This window comes from Panthera leo, chromosome C1, assembly GCF_018350215.1.
Source record: "Panthera leo isolate Ple1 chromosome C1, P.leo_Ple1_pat1.1, whole genome shotgun sequence".
NCBI lineage: Eukaryota > Metazoa > Chordata > Mammalia > Carnivora > Felidae > Panthera > Panthera leo.
The window spans coordinates 8,540,174-8,565,134 of NC_056686.1; the positions used below are offsets into that span (position 1 = coordinate 8,540,174).

Genomic DNA, 24,961 nt, shown 5'->3' on the forward strand with positions numbered 1-24,961 from the left:
CGGCCACGCTCGCGACTCGTGGAACCGCCCGCGCGCCCCCAGGCTCCGCGAGTTCTCTGACGTCCCGCACCTTACCCGCCTGGGTCGTTAGCCCTCGCGGGAGGTCCCCTCCAGGTTCAAACCGGACCAGGCGGAGGACCTGAGGAAGACAGACGCCCGGAGGACGGGTCCCAGAGGCCAGGAGCACTGACCACCGGTTCTTTGGGGGGGAAGAGGAGGGAGGCTCTGATGTCCCTAACTGGACAGGGATGGGGGTGGGTAGCCAGGGAGCAGAGGGTGGGAGTGAGGAGCACGCAGATGAACAGATGAACCCAGCCACGGGGCGGGGACACTAAAGGTAGGGATACTGTGGGTTGAGCTGTTTGAGATCTCCTTTGGAAAGAGGTGGGGGCAGGTGGTCTTGGTTATGAGCATGCGCCTGGAATCAGCCCCTCCTCCATCCGTGACCCCTCTGCCGCCACTGACCAGCTATAGGCTTTGGGCCGGGCAGGGAGCCCCTTTAAGTTCCAGTTTCCTCATCTCTAGTTCTTAGGGTTAAATGACAGGGTGTCTCCTAAAGCTGCATGAGGTTTACGACGGTCAGTCGCTCGTTTCACACGGTGTAGAAGCCCCTGTTATGTGCCCAGCACTGTTGCATGTGCTGAAAATACTGCAGGGGGAAAAAAAAAATAACAGTGGCTCATAGACCCCTGGAGGGATAGGAGCAAACAATACTTTCTTTAGTCTGTTAGGTGGTGGCAAGTCATGGAGAAAAACCACGAAGGGTAAAGAGAGGACAGAGTGGAGAGGGTGCTAAAGTCTGGGAGAACAGTCATGGAAGGGCTCACTGCTGCGTTTGAGGCAGGCCTTGAAGGAGAGAGGGAGAGACAGTTCTAGGCAGCGGGGACAGCAAGTGCAAAGGCCCTGGGGCGGCAACATGCACAGCATTTTTGAAGGACAGCAAGGAGGCTGGTGTGTTTGGAGCAGAGAGAGCAAGGGGGTCTAGGGGTGAGGCCGATAAGGTAACTGAGGGCCAGATGATGCAGGACAGGGATCAGAAAACTTTCGTAAAGGCCTAAGAGTAAATGCTTTAGGCTTTGAGGCCCATAAGGTCTCTGTTGCAACTACTCTGCCTGTATCAAGAAAGCAGCCAGAGACAAGCCATTAAACCACTAGATGTGGCTGTGTTCCAAGAGAACTTTACTTACGTAACAGGCACCCTGCTGTGGGGCCTTGAAGGCAAGAGCTCAGCAAAGGAGGAACCAGCAGAGGTGACTGGGAAGGAGCTGGCAGGCAGGAGGGAGGAAAGGAAACCCAGTCAAAAGCCAAACTCAGCATATTGAGTAAAAGCAGGAAGCCTGAGTAATTGCAAGGCTCTCAACCTGCAAGGCAGGAAACTCAGGGCTCAGGAAGCAAGGAGTTCCGATTGCTCGTAAAGGGTTTTTATGGGATAAATACAGAAGTGATCTGGCTTTTAGAGCTGGTTGGCTGTCTAGTGGTCATTTTTATTTGGATCAGGATAGCTAAGTCAGGGGGACAAGGACGTCCAGAGAGACTTGAACAGGCATGAACAGACTTGGTGGTTGGGGGATTGGCTGGTGACCTCTGCTGATTTCTGAGAAGAGCTGTGAGTTCCTGTAAGGTTAGGTTAAGTGTCCTTTATGCACCTGCGTTGACCTGTCTCCATTCTGTTCTTGATATAAGTGACTCCCTTTGCGTTTGGTTCGATACCCAGGGGGGAGCACCCTGGAGTCAGGGAAGCAAGGGGTCCCAGGAAGATGAGTGAGTGACCACTGTCCTGCTGTTGCTGCTGCCTTAAGAGAACCCAGGGCCGGCCAGGGGTGTGATGTCTCGGGATCACCTGGAGGAAAGCAGCCTCGGGCAGGTGGGGGTGGGGTGCCGAGTGCAGTGAGGCCAGCAGTTGGAGATGGGAGAGAAATAGGGGGACTTGGGTGTGGTGTGAGGGAGCGATGACCTGGGACCTGAGGCTCAAGAAGGGTGGGGGTGGGGGTTTTGCTTTCTGTTTTTAATTTTGTTTTTTAACATTTATTTCATTTTGAGAGAGAGGCAGAGTGCGAGTGGGGAAGGGGCACAGAGAGAGGGGGACAGAGTATCTGAAGCAGGCTCCAGGCTCCGAGCTGTCAGCACAGAGCCTGATGCGGGGCTTGAACTCGTGGACCAGGAGATCATGACCTGAGCCGAAGTTGGATGCTTAACCGACTGAGCCACCCAGGCGCCCCTGCTTTCTGTTTTACAAAGTTGGAAGACATAACCGCCTGCTTAAGTGCTCATGGGAATGACCTTGTAAAAAAGGGGGAAGTACTGATGGGGGTGTGGTTTCTCGAAGCAAGGACATGGCCCTGACCCACCATAGCCTGTGTCCCACCCCCCAAGCTCTGTGTCCAGGTTCGGGCCTGAGTCTGCCGTGGGGCTGTGGGGGTCATGGGTGCCTGTCTTGATGTCCAGAATGGCACCTCAGAGGCCAGTGGTGGCTCTGGGTGCTTTCCTTGGGGAGATGAGATGGGATGGTCCCCAGAGCGCAGGGGAAGGTCAGCCTGGGAATAGGACCGCACGGGATGGAGCGGGAAATTGGGGGGAGGGCAGGTGGGGGAAGGCTGTGTCCTGGAAGCTGGCCAGGAAGGAACACGGAGGCATTTCTCTTCTGTTGCCCTATTTTGTGAGTGCAACAGAAAGTAAGGTCTGCTGGGGGGAGAGGGGAGGGGAGAAGAGGTGGCAGGGGCTTGAGGACAGAGGGGAAAGTGTGATTGGCATCTAGGAGGGAGGGGGGAGGGAACTAGTCTCATTCTCCAGCAGCCTTTGCACCCACGTGGGATCAAAGGCGGTCATTTGGAGAGAGGCTGTCGGTGCAGCAGTAAGGTGAAAACCAGTCATCAGTGTTGTGCAGAGGGAGGAGGGGCGCGGTCCAGGGGCGAGGTGTGCGCACGGGTGTTTTTACGTGGAGGGAAGGGAGAGACAGCAAGCAGCAAGGGACAGTCAGAGGTGGTGGGGCCAGAGGATGGGGTCTGATGGGGGAAAGACCACCGGCATGGGGCACTAGAAGGTGGGGGTGGGCTCCAGAACTGGAGCAGGTACAGTTATTTAGGATGCTAGAGCCTGGGGGCACCATGGGAGGGGATGGCTGAGGTGGGACAAAGGGCAAGATGGCAGGAAAGGAAGAGGTCAAGGACTCCGCAGGCCAGGAGTGAGAGGCATCAGCCATGTGGACGGTGAGATCGCCAAGGACTGAGGCGTGTGTTGGTGACTGCCACAGTGAGCCAGAGCTGAAACCTTCAAGGAACGAGGGGACGGGGCCTAGACTGTTTTCAGTCCCGTTCAGCTTTGCGCTGCAGTGTTCTGGGGTCGGCGGGGAGAAGGAAGGAAGTGGTCTGAGAGAGCCGCTCCCCCCCCCGCCAGGAGGGCTGTCTGGGAAGCAGGGGCCACAGAGAGGTCTGGGGTCAGTGTTAGAAGGAGGGGGCGCTGGAGGACATTCGAAAATCATCAGGGGAAGGTGGCGGTGTGGGGGCCTGACCAGGACAGCTGGGCTGGGCCCCAGGGCAAGCAGAGGTGCTGACGGAGGGTACGGTGCGGGCCAGGGCCAGGGCTGGGGTGTGGCCCGGTGGGAGCTGGGCATCCTGTCCTTGCCCTTCAGGACCTATCCGATCAAACAGGCCAGACCGCTGGCCTTAGTGTGGACCAAGGACGCCTCCGCCTTGGCTTCGCCCTCGAGTCCATGGAGCTGAGACAGGACGCCAGCCGCAAGGAGAATGTGCCCCCCAGGCCTGCGACGCCCCTGAGGCCAGGCAAGAGGCTTGGTGGGTCTGGGTTGGATGTGGCGGGAACAGGGTCCCCTCTCGCTATTGGCCCAGAGCTTCTTTTCCGCCAGGCCAGCCCAGGGCCTCGCTAATTCCGGAGGTTAACCGTACAGGGCCAGCTGGGCCGGGACGAAGTCTTCCTAGCCTGGGACGGAGGGAGAGTCAGGATGTCAGGAAGTGAGGCCAGGAAGAGGAGGACCAGGAGTGGGCCTGGCTCCCCGCCCGCCGCCCCCTGCTAAGGCGCTTGGCTACAGAGCCAAGGCTGGAAGCCGCCCCCAGACAAATTCAGATTCTGATGCACGTGCCAGTTTCTCCAAGTCCTAGCTGCGTGACCGTGGGGCAAGTTGCCAAACCTCTCTGGGCTTTAGTTCCTGTCTTCAAACGCACACCTCCTATGGCCCAGTATAGCTGCTAGGTCCCCAGGCGTTTCCTGGTCTCCGGCTGACGCATGGCCCCGGGAGCTGGGGAGACTAAGCCCCACCCTGAGTCACCCAGAGCAGCTCACCTGCAGCTGTTTGCTGTGTGGGTCTTGGCCCTGACCCCCAGCGCTGCTTCCCCATCACCCCTGCCCAAGCCAGGAATCAGTCATCCTTGATTCTTCTCTTTCCTTCACGGCCCCCAGCCCCCCAGCCCCGAGCCTCCACGGCAGATCCGCTTCTGCGTCCTTCTCTCCCCCATCCCTGATCCCAGCCCTGTCCTCTCTCGCCTGGGATGCCCTCAACAGCCTCTTTACTGTCCCCCTGCTTCCCTCTGCCCTCCTCCCCCCTCGCACCCCAGCCCTGCTCCCTGCAGCCAGGCATCGAGTCAGACCACCCCTCAGTCCTGGCCCCCTCCTGCCTGGCATCCTGTCTCTGACCCGCTCCCCCCAACCCACCCGAGCACTGACCACCGCGTCCGCCCTCGGCTCACGACTCTGTCCTCTCTTAAGAGCGACGGAGATTTCCGAAGAGCAGAGGTGTCGGCCGGGGCAGCGGACATGGCCGGTGGGTGCACGAGTGCCCGGCTGAGAGGGAAGGGCCTGCCACCATACGCTCCCCGGGGGCAGAGCGGCGCCAGGAGCCCTGCCGGGTCCAGACCAACCTGGCCGGCCCGAGCCTCGTCCTGAAGGACGCAACTGGCCGGCTGGTGAACTCAGGCTTGCAACAGCAGAGCAACCTGCAGACCCCGGCCGGCAGGCCCCAGGGGAGAGCTCGAGAGCTTGTCGTCCAGCAGAGTAACCTGAGCATAAGGGGGACCAGCTTGGCCGAAGGCAGGAGTCACCTCAGCCCCCGCCTCCGGTCAGAGCTTCTGGACAGCTTCTGGCCCCACCCGATACCCCAGGGAAGCCCTCTATCCCGAGCGTCGCTGGCTAACCCACTCACCAGCCTGAGACAGTCCCGGTGGCTGGGCACAGACACCCCCTGCCCAGACGTCCAGCCTGCTGCAGGCTTCGCCTCTCTCAGTGGGCACACACTTCCAGGCTCCGGACCCTGGTGTGTCCTGGGGAACTGGCCCCCTAGGCTCATGGGGGAGCCCCTCACCCTGGAGGACCTGACTGTCCCGGTCCAGAGCCAGGCTCGGGCCCCATCCCAGACTGCCATCCACCAGCTGCTGGCCTCTGTGCGACACCTGGAGCACGAGGTAGCCCTTCTCAGGTGCCGGGCCTCCCAGGAACCCCCAGGCCCTGCTCACCGGGACCCCTGGACCAGCAGTGGCCGGGCTGGCGGGGGGCAGGGAGGGCCCGGCCAGCCTGTTCTTGCATCCTGGGAGGGGAGGGAGAAACCCGTGCGAGGCCTCAGGGAAACTGCGGATTTCCCAGGGACACAGGGGGCCCAGGCTGGCCTCTCAGACAGTCGGGCAAGCAGTAAGCCTGCGTCACTGGAGGCCACGCTGAGGATGCTGACAGGGGATTTCCTCGACCCTAAGCAGGGGGCCCTTCTGGCCAACCCCGCGAGGCAAGGAGAGAACTTCTCCCCGGGGCCTACATATGGCAGCAGGCCGAAGAGGGACCCCCGGCTCCCTCCAGGGGTGGGTAACAGGGAAGCCAGACCCTGCTCTTCAGCTTGCTCCCGTGCTGCCCGGGGCGGCCCACCTGGGCAGGAAGGAAGGGAGGTGGCCCTGCAGGAGCTTGTCAGCAAGGAGGAGGAGAGGACAGCTTCCTGCCCACCAGATGCAGCCCCAGCAAGGAGCGCCCTGCAGGTAGAGGCCAGAGGAGGCCGGGCGCGGAGCCGGGGGACCTCAGGAGTGCTCCCAGGAATTCCCTTTGCCAGCTGGCCGCCCCTCCCCTGTTACATTCCCCGCCCCCAGGGAGGGAGGCCGGGGACAGGCAGGCTTGGTGTCCCGCCCTGCTTGCTCTTCAGCCTGAGAACCGAGACCTGTTCTTTTGCTTTCCAAGAACAAAGCCCGAAACGTTGGGAGCCTGGAGTCCGGGACGGCCCGGTGAGGCCATGGGCTATGGGGGTGCGGAGGGGGGGTGCCAGCCACACTCCTGGGACAGCTGCTCTCCAAATTGCCTGGGCCAGTGGAGACAAGCACCTGGTGGAGGGCAGGCCCTGGGCGGGGGGGCAGATCCACACAGGACTTAAGGGGGGAGGGGACTTCCTTCACCCTGTCCCTGCTGGGGGGTGTTTCAGATGTTTCAGAGCCTGGTGGCATCGGGTGCGGAAGCGGCGGGCCGTGGCTGCGGCGGTGGCCCTGGGCCGCCGGCGGCTGTTGCGCAGGGGCCTGCGGGCGCTTCGGTGGGCACTGCGGCTCCGGGAGGCCCAGCTGGAGGTGGCATGGAAGCGACACACTCAGGCCCTGCTGGCCCAGAGCTTCCGAAAGGTCAGGGGCCTCCAGGTTGGGCCGTGGGGAGGTGATGGAAGGCTGGTATGTCTGGGGAGGAGGCCACCTGTTTTATACCTCCTGAGTGATCAGCAGTACAGTGGATGATGGCTCGCCCAGACACCTGACCCAGCTCTGCTCGAGTTCAAATCCAGCCTCCACTACTTTCTTTTTTCCACAATTTTTTTGCTGCGTGGCTTTGGGCAGGTTACTTAACCTCTCTGTGCCTTCGTGTCTTTAGCTCCGAAATGGCATAAAAATAATGGTACATACGTCTCGGGATTGTTGTGAGGTTAAATTAATAAATATAAAGGACTTAGGACCCTACTTAGCACATAGGAAGCACTCTGCCAGATGAGTAGCTGCTATGTTTTTCTAACCGTTAGCCAGCCAGGACTGGGAGGGCACGTCTGTGGTCTTCCCTCCTTGGGAAAGGAGTGCTCTGGGAGGGCCCAGCTCCAGGTTTTGCCCCCCAAGGAAAGCGCTGCATTTCTCCATGCATTCATTAATTCCCAAAGGGGCAAGGTAGTCTATAGGTTAAGACCGGAGACTTTGGAGTCTCACAGAAATGTCCCACTCCTGTCCACCATTGGGGCACATTTGAGGCTATGGCCCACATCCTTCTTTCCCTTCTCTCTTGCCCCAGTGGAGAAACCAGACTCTGCAGCAGAAGCAAGGGCAGCCCCGCGTCCAGGCTGGGCCGGGACCCCCACCGTCTGGGACGGGCCAAGGCCAGAGCCCCTCAGGAAGGGAGCCGGTGGCAGACCCCGCCTGGAGAAGCAGGTAGTCTGGGACACCCCGGTGGTCAGTTGGTCAGTGTGGCCTGGGCAGCGCTGGGGGCCTTCCCTCCCCCCGCTTCCTGCCTCAGTGTCCCCTTCTCGACTCCCCCACAAGAGAATGAGAATGACACCAGCAGATGTGGACAAAGATCTCTGCTCAAGTACGTCCACTGCAACATTATTTATACTGGTAAAAACCTCAAAACAGCCTAAATGCCCGATAGCGATTGAGAAAATGACGGTTTAACAACGTGGTGAGCATTTGGCAACCGTTCCGTGTGACGTTTGTCAAGACTTTACAATTTTCTCCCCGTTCTTTTTTGGGAAATTTTTCGTATCGAGTGGCTTTTATTGGTGTTATTTCTAATTATAACAGTCATGCGTGCTTGCTTTGAAGAACATTCCAAATGGTTGAAAGTTTCATCCCTCTCCCTTCCTAGAAGTAGTTTCACGGGTCTTTGCATGGAATTTTTGCTGACAAGGAAAAATGGTTATGATGACGTTAAATGGGGGGGGGGGTGGAGAATGAAAATAGTGTGTAAGATATGCTTTCTGCACGTGAAACAGTACAGAAGGAAAAATCTGTTGCTCAATGAGTTAGCACTATGGGACTGCTCACTCAGAGATGATTAAGGTGGTTAAGTTTTATGTTTGGTGTATTTTACTGCTGTTAAAAATGAACATAAGTAAATATTTCACACACACACACACACACACACACACCCCAAAACATGCTAAGATAAGCAGGTCGTGCTTATCTCTGGAGCGGTGGAATTCAAGTTGACTCTTTTCTTCTCTCTTCCCTCAATCTTCCACCATAGGGGTGTACTGTTTTGTTTTTTTCTCGTTTGCAAATTAACTAGATGTGCTTGACATCATTATTCCAATAACATTTGTTTTATTTTATTTATTTAATGTTTATTTTTAAGAGAGAGAGAAAAAGAGAGAGACAGAGTGTGAACAGGGGAGGGGCAGAGAGAGAGAGAGGGAGACACAGGATCCGAAGCAGGCTCCAGGCTCCGAGCCGTCAGCACAGAGCCCGGCGCGGGGCTCGAACCCCCCGACTAAGCCACCCAGGCGCCCCACTGATAACATTTATTTTAACACACGTTTGTTGCAAGAGCCCAAATAGCACTGAAGAGAAGGGAGCAGAAACAGAACCTCCCTGCAGACTGCTTAGATAATCGGGGTGAAATGAGAAGGGGGTGGGGGAGGGCCAGCTCAGCGCATCCTCAGCGTGGCCGGGTTGGGACTGTGCGCCCTCCCTCTGATGCCTGGGCATCGGTTTCTCTCTGGGCAACTTTACTCTCAGTCCAGGGAGTCAGAGGGAGGAGGCGGGAGCCTGGCCGGGACCAGATGGAGGCGACGGAGAAGTACAGATGCTTCAGGCCTTGCAGCAACTGGCTGGTGAGCCATGGGCCTGCGGGGGAAGCAGGGGAGAGGGAGCTGAGCCCCCACACTGGGCAGGGCAGGGGGTCCTGAGCGAAGGTTTGCTGAGCATCTACTCAGACGGCTTTTTGGACATGATCTCATGTGAGCCTTGGGGGACCCGGGCGAGGCACTGTGCCTAGTTTACGGATGGGGAACTGAGGCACAGAGAAGTTAAGTGGCCAGCTAGAGGACACGCAGTATGAGAGGCACACGTCCTGCATTGGTGCCACCGATGCTAGTTCGGGTCCAGCCCAGGCTTGCATGGTAGAACCAGAAAGTCCCTCAGACATCCCTCACTCACAGGGAAACTGAGGTCCAGAGATGGGGAGCAACGTGGCCGCCTCCTGTCCCTGAGCCTCCCCACTCACTCATTCTCTCTTCTTGCTCTCTCTCCTCGCTTTCCAGGCTTCCTCTTATGGTGCCATCAGAAGGAATGGGCCAGGCAGGAGAGGAGGGTCCAGGGAGAGGCCTCCAGGGCCACGCTGAGGACTCAGAAGAAGGGGAGACCCCCCCAGGCCCGGTGCTCTCATGCTGCAGACGCACCCAAGGTGGCCTCGCTGGACACCCAGCAGCAGAGAGCCTGGCTCGGCAGGTAGGGAGAAGGGGAAGAAATGTGGAGTGGGGACCCCTCTCCTGGAGGCAGGGGCTGGGACGCAGCTGGGAGGTACCCTTTGAGTCCGTTCTTGACTCCTGGTATCCAGAAACAGTGATAAAAATAAGAAATGAAAACAGCTGCGGTTTGCTGAGAGCCGAAGGCACCTCCCCGGAACTCTGGAATTTGGTCCAAAGCAAAGCTCAGTGGTAGTCCTGCCCCCGCCACCCTGGTGGAACCATGGCAGTCACAGAGGGTGTGCTCCAGTCCCGCTGAGTTCAGTGTTGTGAAAGGAAGGAACACAGATCTGTAAGAGGGGTTTTCTCTGGTTAACGTTTTATTATGGGACATTTATATCTTCTACAAAAGGAGAGAGAGAGGGTGTCTGGGTGGCTCAGTTGGTTGAGTGTCTGACTTTGGCTCAAGGCCATGATCTCGTGACTTGTGAGTTCGAGCCCCCGCGTCGGACTCTGTGCTGACAGCTCAGAGCCTGGAGCCCGCTTCGGATCCTGTGTCTCCCTCTCTCTCTGCCCCTCCCCTGCTCATGCTCTGTCTCTCTCTGTCTCAAAAACAAAAAAATAAATTTTTAAAGAAAATTTAAAAATTAGAATAGATCCTAAACCCCAGGGTCCCCATCACCCAGCTTCAAGAAAATCACCTCCTAAAAAATTCATTTCATCTGTACCCCAACTGTTTCCCCCTACGTTATTTTAAAGCAGGTCCCCCACATCATAGCGTCTCATCCGTAAGTACTTCTGTAGCATCTCTAAAAGATGGGGACTCTTTTCAATGACACAACCACAATGCCACGATCACCCTGAAAAATGGACAGTTGTTCCTTAACACCAGAGAATACCTGGTCAGCATTCAAATGTTCAATTGTTTTTTATAGGTATGCATTCTCTTATAGTTTGTTTGAACTGGGATCTAAATCAAGTCCACACGTTACAGTCTTTGAAAACGATTCCAAAATAAGAAATACAAAATATTTTGAGGGGTGGTCACTCACCAGAATATGTGTCCAGCTTCCTAAATGACAACCCAGAAGAGGCCGACATTCATTCAAACGCCAAAACTTTGTACTGTGTTTTTAAAGAATCAGTTTCTTTTCTTTATATTGTACCCAAATAGTGCTTCATTAATGGGGACTTTTTTTCTGACAGCCCACAGACTACTTATAGAAAATACTAGTTGTTGAAACATTAAATTTAATATTTTCTCTTTGGAGTACTTCAAGAAGTTAAAATAGATGTTGGGGGGGGGGGGGTGCCCTGGGTGGCTCAGTTGGTTAAGCTTCCAACTTCGGCTCAGGTCATGATCTCACCGTTTGTGGGTTCGAGCCCCGAGTTGGATTCCAAGCTGACAGAGACAGCCTGTTGCGGATTCTCTCGCTCTCTCTCCTGCTTTCTGTCTGCCCGTCCCCAACTCGTGCTTTTTTCTCTCTCTCAAAATAAATAAATAAACATTAAAAATAACATAAAATAGGCGTTGGAATTTCATTAGATTCACTTAGATTCATTAGATTCATTAGATTCACTTAAAATATGATCTGTTGCCTTCAAAAAAGAAAGAAAGGCAACATGTTAAAGTCGGCTGGAATCTTTAGCAGGCTGCACACTTATCATGGAGCTTGACTCTGGGCTCTCTCCCAAGACCCTGCAATCATGACCTCAGCCGAAATCCACAGTCAGATGCTTACCTGACTGAGCCACCCAGGCGCCCCTCATTATGGGGTCCCCTCTAGTTTTTTTCTCTGCAGTTTATCTGTTGAGGAAACCAGGCCGCTGGTCCAATAGAGTTAACCCGTCGATGTCTGCATCCTGCTGACTGCATGTCCCCCCGGTGCGGTTTTCATTTTTCATATATATATTTTTAAGTTTGTTTGTTTGTTTGTTGAGAGAGAGCTCAAGGAGCAGAGAGAGAGAGAGAGCAAGACTCCCAAGCAGGTTCCACAGTTAGTGCAGAGCCCAATGTGGGGCTCGAACCCACGACCTGCAAGGTCGTGACCTGAGCCAAAATCAAGAGTCAGATGCTGGGGCGCTCAGCTCGTTAAGCGGCCGACTTTGGCTCAGGGCACACGATCAAGCCCCGCATCCGGCTCTGTGCTGACAGCTCAGAGCCTGGAGCCTGCTTTGGAGTCTGTGTCTCCCTCTCTCTCTGCTTCTTCCTCACTCATGCTCTGTCTCTCAAAAATAAACATTAAAAAAAAAAAGAGTTGGATGCTTAACCGACTGAGCCACCCAGGCATCCCCCCCCCCCCCACCACACACACACCGCCAAGTGCGGTTTTCCATGAGACCTTTGAGTGAAGGTTGCTGAGCTAGACTGGGGTTCAGTGGAGACGTGAGGCTGGGTGCTTGGCCGGTTAGTTGAGGGAGAGCCGGCAGGAGAGTGCCCGGCGAGGGAACAGCACAGGCACAGGCCTGTGACAGAGGAGCATGAGAAGCGCAAAGGACACCAGTCAAGTTGGAGCCCCGCGGGGGCCGTGCCGGGGCCAGACCTTGCGCGGCCTTGTGGGCCGTGCAGAGTAGCTGACATTTTGTCCTAAGAGCAAGGGGGCAGTCACCGGACGATTTCAGCAGGGGAGCGAGATTGACCGCGTTTGAGATTTGAAAAAGATCACTCTGGCAACTGAGCAGCGGCTGTCTGGAGAGCCGTTGCAGGGGGCCGGGCAGGAGGCTGCTGAGGCCATCCGGGCACCCAGAGGCCCGGGTGTGGCGGCCTGAGCAGGTGGCGCAGTAAGTCCTTACAGCTGCCCCATTTTACATACGGGAAGCCTGAGGCTCTGAGAGGTGATGCGGTATGGGGCAGGCGGCTGTTGCTGCAATCATCGCTCTTAGTACCAGCACCTTCTCTCGGCTCCCCAGGTGCTTTGGGGCCTGGCAGCAGTTTGTGCAAAGAGGGGCCCGGTACCGGGACCGCCTGGCTCACCGCCGGGCCAGGACCCTGAGGATATGTCTGCAGCAGTGGGTGCGAATGAAGCAGCTCCAGGCCTCAGATGGAGCGAAGGTGACCCAGCTGTCCCTCTGCCGGCAGAAGGCAGGTGAGCAAGCGAGTGGCGGGCGGAGGGGCTCCCTTTCCCTCCCACCCCAGCAAACAGCGTCACCTAAGCTCCGTCTGTGATGGGCCCCGGTTGAACCGATGGCTTCTTGGGATGGGGGATGGTGACGCAGGGAGCTTTCTGGGGGGGTGCAGTCTGACGGGCGCGGGAGGGTCCAGGCGGGGTCCCCGGAGTGGGCAGGCTTTGGCTGGGCCCCATTCTCATCCCCAGTCGTGAGCTTCTCTGGACAAGGGACTTTGTTCTGTCTTCTACCAGAGGGGGATGTGGTCCCTGCTCTCAGGAAGCTCCTGGTCTGGGGGACGCACAGACCTTGTCCCCCACCCCAAAATCTGAAAGGGAAAGATGGGGCCTCTGAAGGGAGGATTTGGAGGCAGTGGGAGGAGGCAGTGCCTGGGAGGGGAAGGGTCCTCAGGAGGGGCGGGGGGAGGTGAGGCAGCAGCCTCTGTGACAGCCTCTGTGACTGCCGTGGGTTCCACCAACAGATTTGGGTGGAAGGAGGTCACTGGGGACGGGACTGACTCATCCCTCGACTGCTTCTCAGGGAACGTGGCCCTCTGCAGCTCAGCCCCTGGCGTGGCCACAGCCCAAGGCCTGGGGACGATGGCCCAGGTGCAAGGTGGCAGCTCCCTGCGGGAAGCCTGCCGGAGACTGGCCCTCCGCCGGGCGCCGCTGCTCTGGAGGACGCGGCTCTCCCAGCGTCGGAAGGCTGAGTAGGTGTCCGCGAGCCTGTGGCCCGGGGCTGGGCCTGGGGGGTGCGTGCAGGGTGGGCACGTGAGCGGTGCCCAGCACTGGCAGGAGCGCCCCATAGGGAACAGGCCAGACCCCGCTCTTCCCCGTGGCACACTGTGGTTCCCAGCAGGTGTGGGACTGGGGGGAGGTGGCCCAGGGACCTGGAGGCCGTGATGGAGCAGAGAGCTGCAGGAGCCACGGGGTAGCAGGGGACACAGACACAGACTTCTCCCCGAGGGGCTGGAACCCTGATGAGAGAGGTCGGTTTCTTGCTCATCTCCCGGCCGGGTGGGAGCCCCCGGGTGGCAGGAACCGTGTGTGTCTCACCTCTGTCCCCCAGTGCCTGGCAAGTGTCTGACACGTCAGAGGCATGGGAAAAATCCTGTAAGGGAGTAAGTGCCCCTATCTGCCTCATCATACAACTAGAGAAACTGAGGCTCCGCGGGTCGAACAGCTTGCTCTAAATCACGTGAAGTAGGAGGAAGACGGTCCCCGTTGCTTTTGCACAAGACAGTCGCGGCCGGGATTCAGAGTCCCCGGGATGGTCGTGGTGGGTGAGGGGGGTGGAGGGGGTCAGGAGGGACCAGCTGCGTCGATGATACGACAGGTGGAATGTACACCAACAGTTGTAGGGAGAAGAATTCTGTCACTGAACGCCACATGCCTAGCATCCGTTATCCCCCGCCCGCTCGGTCCGCTGGGACCCTCAGTCTCTTGTAATGTACCCCTAGAACTCTCGGGAAAGTCAGTTCACCGTGATCTCCCAGAAGGCAGCTTTCCCTCCTCCAGTCCGTCCTCTACCCTTTGGGCATCAGGGAGCAGTCCCTATCTATCTACGACATAGCTGGGGCCACCCTGTGACCTAGAAGGAGTATTTGGGGGTGCCTGGGTGGCTCAGCCGGTTAAGTGTCCGACTCTTGATTTCGGCTCAGATCTCTCTGAGTTCCAGTCCCACGTCGGGCTCTGTGCCGACGGCGAAGAGCTTGCTTGGGATTCTGTCTCCAACTCTCTCTGCCTCTTCCCTGCTTGGCGCGTGTGCACACATACCCTCTCTCAAAAATAAATAAACATTACAATAATTGTAGAAAAGAAAGAAAATAAAATGAGTATATGGAACCCACATCTTCTGCTATTTGGAGTTTGGGGAAATGACCTTTCACCAAGCCTCAGTTTCCCTGTCTTTCTAACTGAGCAGAGGCAGAAGTGGTTATACCTGCGGCCTCTTGAATCTGGGGGCCTGGGGCCTGGGGCCCAGCTCCATCCCCATCAGGAGTGTGGCAGGGATCAGCCAGGTGATGCAGGTGTAGCAGTGGTCTCAGCCCGAGAGGCTCACGAGGGTCACTCTGGGAGCTTCGGGAAAATTAGGAAGCCCAGGCCCCACCTAGGTTGTTAAGTCAGAGACTCTGGGGCCGGGATCCCAATGGGCCTCAGTACTTCCCAGGACTCCCCAAGAGTCCCATGTGCAGCTGGCTTTGAGAGGTGGTGCTCTAGCCTTTGTTTGGCACGCGGTGGCTCCCTTCCAGCCCAGCGCTTTTGCAGGGACCCAGCTGGGGGGTAGCACCTGCTTGGGGCCCAGGGACTCACCTGCCCCTTCCTGTAGCTCCTTCCTCCAGGGCATGCGGCAGCAGATGATTCGGCGTATCCTGAAGGGCTGGTGCCTGAGGGCCTGGGGTCCAGGCACCCCGTCAGACAGTGCCAGGACCACCTTGGCCCCGGAGCTCCTGGGCAGCATCCCGGGGGGGGAGGACTTGCCGGGCTGCAGCACACCCCGAAGCTCACTAGAGAAGGTGAGGGGCCGGGGGTGGGGACGGGCTAGGGTGGCAGGTGGGAGGAGAGGGTGGGGACGGAGCAGGGGCCCGGGGATCCAGGACTCCATCCCTCCTTCCCCAGGTTTCCAGGGCCCCCACCCTCCTGGAGACGCTCCGGCTGAGCTTTGTGTGGGCAGCTGGGCGGCAGCAGAAGAGGCGGTGCCTTCTGCTCTGGCAGGTGCGGGCACAGCAGTCCCGGAGGGCAGCGAGGTGGCACCGGTGTACTCTTCGGAGGCGGTAGGGACCCCTCCCCTTGAGGGATGAGCCATGCTGCCCACCACTCCATAGACATCCTGTCTCCCAGCCCCCTTCCCATCAGTCCTTGTCCTTCACCACTCATCCCTTTGGGGTCTGCATCCTAGAGGGCTCCCATCTCACACCCCCAGACTCAGATCCTCTGGACGTCTCCTGCCCTCTTGGCCTGCCCTGCTGACAGGGAAGGGGGCCTGAGGCACTCTACGGGGTAATCGTTTCTCCCAGAGACTTTGTTAGCTGTGGCGCATTCATTTATTCATCCGTAGCACAATGCTTAATTAAGGGTCGGTCTGCCTGGGTTCTAATCCCAGCTCTGCCCCTCGCTGGCTTGGCTGTGTGATCTTGGGCAAGTTGCTTAACCCCTCTGAGTCTCCGTCTCTCCATTTGTTCAGGGATAATAATAGTACTCCAATGGGAATCGACAAGGTAGGGGCCTGTAATCCCCTAGCACAGTCCCTGGCACATAGCAATGTTTGTCACCAGTGGCTGAGCCCCAGGACTTGGCGCTGGGGTCCGGGATCCCATTTTATCCCTACCGCCTGTCACCGTGACACTCAGAGTAGCGTTTGAGCGGTCCGGCCCCCAGCAGCCCGCCCTCCCCCAGGATGGAAACAGGGAGAAGAGTCACCCGAAGCTCCCGACGGAGGGGAGGGCTGGGAGAGCCTGGGGTGGCCGTGCCCACCCTCAGGGTGGGCTCTCCGCTTCCTAGCATCCTTCTCGGCTGGAGCCACTGGGCAACAGCCCAAGGGGCCCAGAGAGAGCTGGCTGTTGGCTGGGCCTGGGAGCGGAGCTGCAGGGCCGCACTGGGCTTGTGGCGGCGGCGGCTGGCGCAGAGGCTGCAGGCAGAGCGGTGCGTTCGGGCCCGGGGTCGCACACTGGTCCGGGGCGCCCTGCACCGCTGGCACGGCTGCTGGCAGAGTGAGTCAGGGCCTGGGTCCGGGCCCCCGCGGGTGAGAGAAGGGCCAGGGCTCATCGGGGCGACCCGGGATTTTGTGTCCTCCCGCACAGGGTCCGGTGATGGGACGTCCACAGAGCTCACCCGGGATGGGGAGGGGCAGAGCAGAACCTGGGGGCGTGGACACTGTGAACACTGCCCTTCCATTCCCCAGCTGTGTGGACCTTACACAAGCCACTCAACCTCTCCGAATCTCAGCTTACTTACTTAGCTGGAAAATGGGAATCGGGGCGGCACCCTCCTCAGGGGGCAGTTGTGGGGACACTCGGAGACCATCCATGCGCAGCGTTTGGCTCAGAACCCAGCTCCCCTCGGATGTTCCATTGTCCTCGCCTCTGTCCTCATCTTCATTATCCTCACCTGGCCTTCAGGAGTCATGGGTCTGAGCGCTGAGTCACGGTGCCCTCAGAGCCCGACATGGGGGGTGGGGATCGTCGGGGGCCCCTTTCGAGGCTTCCCACTGCACAGATGCATCGTATCGATGGGCTGGCAGGTGGGGACCCGGTGGTTCTGGAGAACCCGTGTCCTGTTCACTGAGGACAGCTGCTGCTCCAGTCCACTTGCTGTCCCAGTGTGGTCAGACCTAGCTTCCAAAGAAAAGCTGGAAGTCTGGATTTCAACATGAATTCTCCTGATTCCTAAACATTGCCAAGAAACGAAAAACAGCGAGTTGGGTTGATCTGGTCGTCACTGGACACTTGTAACCGAAGCATTTATCTATCTATCTATCTATCAATCTGTCTATTGTTTAACCTTTATTCATTTTTGAGAGACAGAGAGAGACACAGCATGAGCGGGGGAGGGGCAGAGAGCGAGGGAGACACAGAATCCGAAGCAGGCTCCAGGCTCCCAGCTGTCAGCACAGAGCCCGACGTGGGGCTCGAACCCACGAACCGCGAGATCGTGATCTGAGCCACAGTTGGATGCTTAACCGACGGAGCCACCCAGGCGCCCCATAGCCCCCAATGGTTAGGGGGCCTCCTCTGTCTGCATTTGGCTGAGGAGGGCCCCACAGTCACCCGGGGCCAGAGGGGCGAGGCTGGGATGAACACGCAGTGGCATTTCAGCCTCTCTCTGGCCACAGGGCGGCAGCTCCTGCACGAAAAGTACCAGCAGTGGGTGCAGGTGCAACTCCAGGGCCTGAGGAGGTCCGTGTTCCGGGACTGGCGACGGGCAGCAGCTCGTCGGAGACGCACAGCGGCCCCGCCAGAGCAGCCCCTACTGCAGAGGTGGGTGGGCCTTGCCGGTAGGGGGATGAGGGTCACACCCTCTCTGGAAGAAGCAGGGAGAGAGCCCAGAAGGAGCCAAAGAGCCACGACCACCGACCTTCTGTTACCTGCTTTGTTTGAGTGGTGGTGGGGGGTGGGGGGGGGTGGTGGCAAGGCTTTAACTCCACCCGATGCCCTGATGAGCCCCAGATCTCCGACTCCCGACCGGGTCAGTCCTTTGGTTTCAGAGGACACGGTAAAGATGGGGGAATTCAGCTCCTCAAACACCCAGCATATCGTGTGTTCCAATACCACGTGTTGTTCAAACACAGGCAGGCTCTCCTCTATACCATTGCCAAAGGAGTGAAATCTTGAACAGAGATGTTCTAGTAAAACGCCTATACGTCATTCGTGCGTATTTAAAAGCAGAGCGGGGGGCGCCTGGGTGGCTCAGTCGGTTAAGCGGCCCACTTCGGCTCAGGTCACGATCTCGCGGTCCGTGAGTTCGAGCCCCGCGTCGGGCTCTGTGCTGACAGCTCAGAGCCTGGAGCCTGTTTCAGATTCTGTGTGTCCCTCTCTCTGACCCTCCCCTGTTCATGCTCTGTCTCTCCCTATCTCAAAAATAAATAAAATGTTATAAAATAAAATAAAAGCAGAGCAGGCAGATGACGCCTCTTCCCACCGTTCAGCCACAAATACCCTGACGTTCACGGTGTCCGCACACGGGCCACCGGCCACAGACCGCCGAGCGGCTGACTCCTGGGCTTTCACCCCTGAGCAGTGGACACCGTATTTTCTGGCCCCTCCTGGAGTGGGTGCTGTGCTCCCCTCACTGACCTCCTGCCCCGGAGTGGGCTTGTGAAGGGAGACCGGGCCTGGCTGCTCCCCTGATCGCACTGGGACTGACTGGGACTGGACCCCACATCCGCTGGGTTCCCACAACCTCCCGGAGAGCCCCTGCCGCCCTGAGTCAGTTGGCTCCTGCAGCAGCTCTTAAAAGCCAGCACTTTGACCTGTTACACGTGGGTCCGTGCATTTTTAATTTTTTTAGTGTTTATTTATTTATGAGACCGAGAGGGACAGACCATGAAGGGAGCGGGGGTGGGGGAGGTCAGAGAGAGGGAGACACAGAATCCGAAGCAGGCTCCAGGCTCCGAGCTGGCAGCCCAGAGCCCCGACGCGGGGCTCGAACTCCTGGCCTGTGAGATCATGACCTGAGCCGAAGTCGGATGCCTAACCGACTGAGCCACCCAGGTGCCCCAGGGTCCGTGTGTTTTTTAAGGTGCAGGGTTGTATGTGCAAAGCCACGTATTACCTCTGACATTGTGACTTCTGACTCTGAAAGCCCGCCGGGCCCCTCCTCTGCTCCTGTTTTGCAGCCATTTCCAGGCCCCGTGTGGAGTTGTGAGAGACACAGGGGTGTTCCCAGCCACCAGAGCCTTTCGGGATGGCCCGAGAAGGGCCCTGGGGACCACATTTTCCATGTGGCGGGAAGCCGGAGCAGCCAAAGCCTGGGCACAGGGGCAGCACGTGGCCCGGGTCCCCGTGACCCACTGGAGAAGCCGTGCACGGGGGGGCCCGACGGACGGGCAGCTGAGGAGGTGAGTGGCTCTGGGCCGGCGCTGCAAGGCCCACCGGCTGGCGGAAGAGAGAGCAGCTCTGTGCTGGACGCGGTGGGTGCGTGGGTCCCACCCACGCTGAGTCAGCAGAGCCCATGCTGCCCAGAAGCTGAGCGCCAGGTGGGTGCCCACGGCCCGCGGGCAGCCCCACACTGTGCTTCCAGCTGGGTTTGTTTTTGAGGTCTTGAGCTTGTTTGGGGCACAGGTAGAAGGTATTTGGTGGCTGGTGACGGGGCTTCGGAGGCGGGGGTCGGAGGGAGAGGTGATCCCAGCCGCTGGGGCTAGTGCTGGGGTCCAATTCCAGACTTGCGCTTCCCAGCAGTGTGACCCCTCTTTGGGCAAGTCTCTAACTTGAAAGGTCAAAGGGAGAGAACAGGCCTGCCTTATAGACATACCGCACGTAAATGCTCAGTTCAGGGGTCAGAAACACAGCAGGTGCTCAACAGACAGTGCTCTTTCTTGTGAAGGAGGGGGAGGAGCAGTGTGGCCGCAGGACTACCCACTCTCTGTCCCCTCAACGGGGCGCTTGTCCCCCCCGCGTGTGATGTTCTGCAGCTTTCGGTGCCTGTTCGAACCGGATCTCCCCAGAAGAGGGATGAGGGGAGGAGCACTGGCAGGGGCTTGGCCTGGGGCAGGGGAGGGCTCCTTACAGCCCACCACAAACATGGGCTCCTGCCTCTCTCCCAGGGTCCTAGAGGCCTGGGCCCAGGCAGCAGCCAGGGGCCGTGTCCGGGGAGCCGCCATCACCCAATTCCGGCAGGCTGCGTCCAGACGCCTCCTGTGGACCTGCTGGGCCCAGTGGCGGGCAGTGCTGCTCAGTGGGCAATTGGAACCACAGGAGGCAGAGGCCCAGGAGGCCTGCCCGGTTGACCGCAGGCAGCGGCCCGGGGTGGCCAGCAGAGGGCGCCTCCTAGCACTGATGGACACTCCAGCTCCGTGGAAGCAGGTGAGGTAGCCTAGGTGGGGTGGGAGGTCCAAAAATGACCTGAGGGCCAGTGGCCTCAGAATCAGCTTGTTTCAGCCCAAGGTGGCAAGCGTGGCTGGATGCTTATCCGGGGGCCCACCGACCTTGGGGACAACACCCCTACCTGGTTGTGGGACGGTCTCCTGGCTCTGGAAGACTGCCATCTTTGGGCCCATCAGCCAGTGCCAGCCCAGTGCAGATCTGCCCCAAAGACAAATGCTCTGGGCACCATCTACCAGGGAGACGGGCACCTAAACTCACACATGTCACGGTGCAACCTAGATCTAGATGGGTGCAGGGGAACAGGAGCAACTAGCAAGTCCTTTTTATTCTTTGTTGGAAAAATTACGCATGGTCACTACGGGGAAATCAGGAAATATAAATGGAAAAAACAGTTTATTTCATAACCCTCTCCACCCAAAGATAAAACACCAGTCAGTCACTCTCCAGACCAGAAGCAGTTGGTTCTGTGGGTACCTGGCTGGCTCAGTCGGTAGAGCACGTGACTCTTGATCTCAGGGTTGTGGGTTTGAGCCCCACATTGGGTATAGAGATTACTTAAAAATAGAGAAACAATTGGGGGGCACCTGGGTAGCTCAGTCGGTTAAGCATCCAACTCTTTTTTTTTTTTTAATTTTTTTTTAATACTTTATTTATTTTTGGGACAGAGAGAGACAGAGCATGAACGGGGCAGGAGCAGAGAGAAAGGGAGACACAGAATCGGAAGCAGGCTCCAGGCTCCGAGCCATCAGCCCAGAGCCCGACGCGGGGCTCGAACTCACGGACCGCGAGATCGCGACCTGAGCTGAAGTCGGACGCTTAACCGACTGAGCCACCCAGGCGCCCCAAGCATCCAACTCTTAATTTCGGCTCAGGTCATGATCTCACAGTTCATGAGTTTGAGCCCCTCGTCTGTCTCTGTGCTGACAGCACAGAGCCTGCTTGAGATTCTTGCTTTCCCTCTCCCCCCCTCTCTCTCAGCCCCTCCCCAGGTCGCACATGTGTGCTGTCTCTCTCTCTCTCAAAAATAAAACATAAAACATTTAAAAAATAATTTTTTCAGTTTTAAATATCTTTAAAAGAAAAAAAACAGTCCTGACACTAGCAAATGGCGACAAGAGCTTGATGGCAAACAGGACTGATTCAAAGCCACAGTGAGAGCCGGGGACAAGGAATAACACAGCATAGCAGCCTTGGGACGTGTCACTGGAGGACACACAGCCCCAGAGTTACCGGCCAGACACTTAGTGTTCCTAAAAAGGAATTGAAATCATCAAGAATCCTGTTTCAGAATGCTAGGAAGCATAAAATAAATTCTAGAAAGAGTCTAAGAAAAAAGATTAAATTGTTTTTTTAAATGGAATAAGGGGCTTGCTTGGTTATTTGCAGAATCTGTGTATTCACATGTATAGGGCTATGGCAACAGCAGATTCTGGGGTTTCAGAGTATTTTATTTCTAGATCTGTGTCACAAGACAATTTTATTTTCAGAGTGTGCTTAAGAATATTAACATTCCGGGGGCGCCTGGGTGGCGCAGTCGGTTAAGCGTCCGACTTCAGCCAGGTCACGATCTCGCGGTCCGTGAGTTCGAGCCCCGCGTCAGGCTCTGGGCTGATGGCTCGGAGCCTGGAGCCTGTTTCCGATTCTGTGTCTCCCTCTCTCTCTGCCCCTCCCCGGTTCATGCTCTGTCTCTCTCTGTCCCAAAAATAAATAAAAAAACTTTGAAAAAAAAAAAATTAAAAAAAAAAAAAAAAAAGAATATTAACATTCCGGGGGCGCCAGGGTGGCTCAGTCAGTTGAGCATCCGACTCTTGGTTTTGGCTCAGATCATGATCTCAAGGTTTGTGGGATCGGCTCCCACGTCGGGCTTTGCGCTGACAGTTTGGGGCCTGCTTGGGATTCTCTCTCCCCTTCTCTCTCTGCCCCTCTCCTGCTTGCCCGCACTCTCTTCCAAAATGAATAAACATTAAAAAAAAATTTTTTTTAAATATATTAACATCCTGGGGTGCCTGGGTGGCTCAGTCGGTGAAGCGCCTGACTCTTGATTTCGGCTCAGGTCATGATCCCAGTGTCATGAGATGAGCCCCGTGTTGGACTCTGCCCTGTGCGTGGAGCCTGCTTAGGATTCTCTCTCCCCCTGGCTCTCTGCCCCTCCCTAATTCGTGCGAACGTGCACATACTCTCTCCAAATAAACATTTAAAATAAATAAATTAACTCGTTATCGTTCCATTCTTATCGGCAAAGGCAGGCGGGGATCCCATTTGCTGGTGGAGAAACAGGCATACGGAAACCAAAAGTAAATGAGAACTAGGGTGCTTGGTTCCAGGCCTCTCCTTTCTAGCACATGAACGCACGCAGCCAGGCAGCCCTCCCCCATCGACACGAGCAGGTTTTTTGCCACCTCGTGGTGCAGAGGCCTTCGGACAGCCCCTGGCCTGTAGTCGAGTAGAAGCTGGGTCTCAGGCTCTGGAGTCACACTGCTCCCGAGACAGGGGGCCTCAGACAAGTAATCTCATTCTGTAAAGCCTAAGTGGGGGCGGGGAGGGGGGCAACCTGCTCACAGGCTGTGCTGGCACCGGTACGCTGTCACCAGGTGGTGGCTGTCACTGGCCTGCCCTCCGCTTGAATTTCCAGCCTCGCTGGGGAGAACGGGGAAGAGGCTGTAATGTGTACCGATGGCCATGCTACACCTTCTCCGTCTCCCCCTGGGAGCCCCAGGGCCGTGTAAGAGCAGGAGGCCCTGCTTCTGGGGCAGGACAGGAAAGGATCCTGCCAGGTCGCCTGTGTGCCAGGGGGTGCAAACCCCTCAGTTTCAGGTTTTGCTCTCCGGCTGTTCCCTCAGACCCACCGCTGCAGGACGCGGCCCAGCCCAACGCGGCACCACGGCGGCGGTGGACCGAAGGAGCAGAGAGAAATGTCCTGGGCTCAGAGTAAGGAGACCTGCCCCTGGGGTCCATCATCTCGCAGGCCTGGAAATCAGCTTCCGGCGAGGTGGCAAATCCGTTCTATGTACTTATTCTTTATTAACCTCTTCTTTCCAGGTGACAGAGAGCCTCGCCTCTGCCGTGCCTTCCAGGTCCAGCTGCAGTGGCCTGGACGCACCAGCCAGGCCCAGGGCCCGCCGCCCGGAAAACCAGGAGGGGACTGCAGCTCTGAGGCCAGCGTCCTCAAAGGCCAAGGCGTGGCCGCTGAGAGGCAGCTGGGGTAAGATCAGCTGCGCGTGCGTGTGTGCGTGCGGCAGGGCCCCGGGGCTTGCCTGAGCCACGGCCGGAGCTGGGCTCTTTCTGGCCGGCGCTCATTCCTGGGGGATCCTGGGGAATCCGTGGCGCTGCCCTTCTACCTGGTCATGAAGGGCTCGTGACGGTCTGGGCTGTCGGGGTGCTCAGCAGGGCCTCACCCCACCAGGAGGAGGTACCTGCAGCGCTGGCACCTTGAGGCCTTGCTTCGCCGGCTCCAGGGCTCCCAGCAGGCCAGGTGCCTGGCGGCAACATGGCAGCACTGGGTGGACGCTCAGGGAGAGGAGCAGCTGGCACGGACGCTGGTGAGCAGGCTCAGCCCCGCCCGCCCCCCCCCCTTCCCAGCCTTGTGCTGATCTCTCAGCTCATCGCACCTCAACCCTAACCCCTAGAAATGAAGCCTCCCGAAGCATCTTGGTCTGCATCCGTGGGGTCAGGCGACGGGATCTGCGTTAACACACCTCAGGGGATACCCCCGTCCCCGCCCCATCACGGCCCCTCTGTCCTGTGCTGCAGGGGTGTAGGGGGAAGACGTGGCAGAGGGGCGGCGGGCCAGCTTGGGGCCTCACCACCTGTCCCCACAGCTCAGGCAGTGGCACCTGAAGTGGGCCTGGCGCGTGTGGCGGCGGCGAGTCCTGCGGCTGCGGGCGGCTCGGCGATTGCAGCAACAGGAAGGCGGCCGGGTCCTTTCCCAGGTACTGGGGGGTACCCCCCCCCCCCGGCAGGCCTTCCCAAACTAGGGTCACACCTGGACATTTCTGAGCTGGAGGCCCCTTCGTTTCCCGGGGAGGAGTCAGTTCCTTTGAGAAAACACAGCTTGGATTCTGATTTGGCTGCTGGCCATGTGTTCAGCCCAGTCCTACCCTGCCACTCAGCGTGGGAACAAGGCTCAGTCACAGCACAGCTGCCACTCAACGCCAGCCCACGCTGTGTATGGGTCCCCGGGTGCCCACTCCCTCATCTGCCCCACTCAGAACACAGCTCCCCAGACCACAGATCAGAGCTGTTCTGAGCCTCTGCATTTGGCCTGGGGCAGAGCCGGCTGAGTAGCTGGGGCGGAGGGAGGGATCTCCTATTCCCTCTGGGGACAGAAGGAGCTGAGCACAGGCATTCGCCTAGCACAGACAGCACTGACCCAGGAGGGGGCCAAATAGCCTTTCCTTTCTCCTCTCTGGCTCCAGGCCTTTGAGAAGTGGTGCCAACAGCTGGCAGCCAGGGGCCGGAAGAGAGGAGCCACCGGCAGCCCGGTACCCCCTGAGCAAGGCGGGCATCGGGAGCCCTGGGAGCAGGCTGGAAGCTGCTGGGGTGGACGTGGGCGGGGCAAGGGGCCCAGCTGCAGCTGTGACTTGTTCCCATGGAAAGAAAAACAGAACTGTGCCCAGCCTTCGAAAGGAAGGAACCACGTCCCACCCATCCGGGGAGTGCAGGCTCAAGCCACCAGGCACTCATCCCACAGCCTGGGGACAGAGCTCTGAAGGACAATAAAACACCCTCCTTGGTCCCAGCTGCTTCTCTTGCTCAGTCTCTCCTAAGGGCTGCCCCTCTGCCTCAACCAGCCACCCTGGGAAGGAAGAGGGTAGGTAACCCACGACTGTGCCTGCCTCTTCTGCCATCAGGCTGCTCTTTGGACACCCACCCCCACCCTTGCTGAGCCAGCGAAGGCCAGCAGGCAGGGACGGGGACAGGGACCAGCTTCTGTGCATCCCCTGGTCACTGTCCCTGAGCAGTGG

At 58.0% G+C, this 24,961-nt stretch overlaps 1 protein-coding gene across 6 annotated transcripts; it reads left to right on the forward strand.

Moving 5' to 3' along the window:
- On the forward strand, positions 1 to 24,735 carry CC1H1orf167 (chromosome C1 C1orf167 homolog). Of its 6 annotated transcripts, none has more exons than XM_042954140.1 (21): positions 5 to 196; positions 3,629 to 3,791; positions 4,720 to 5,969; positions 6,166 to 6,209; positions 6,404 to 6,593; positions 7,240 to 7,376; positions 8,685 to 8,779; positions 9,209 to 9,395; positions 12,263 to 12,438; positions 12,998 to 13,166; positions 14,786 to 14,972; positions 15,076 to 15,230; positions 15,958 to 16,166; positions 17,288 to 17,432; positions 18,791 to 19,012; positions 19,718 to 19,976; positions 22,838 to 22,925; positions 23,037 to 23,199; positions 23,401 to 23,536; positions 23,816 to 23,926; positions 24,413 to 24,735. In XM_042954140.1, the coding sequence occupies exons 2-21, from the start codon at positions 3,710 to 3,712 to the stop codon at positions 24,704 to 24,706; spliced, it is 4,299 nt and encodes a 1,432-aa protein (XP_042810074.1). In that variant the 5' UTR covers positions 5 to 196; positions 3,629 to 3,709; the 3' UTR covers positions 24,707 to 24,735. The 6 variants fall into 6 exon arrangements, with proteins under 6 accessions (XP_042810079.1, XP_042810074.1, XP_042810078.1 ...); XM_042954142.1 differs by having other exon boundaries at positions 6 to 196; positions 3,629 to 3,779; XM_042954141.1 differs by lacking the exon at positions 5 to 196 and adding an exon at positions 211 to 337.
- Positions 24,736 to 24,961: the final 226 nt, after the last annotated feature.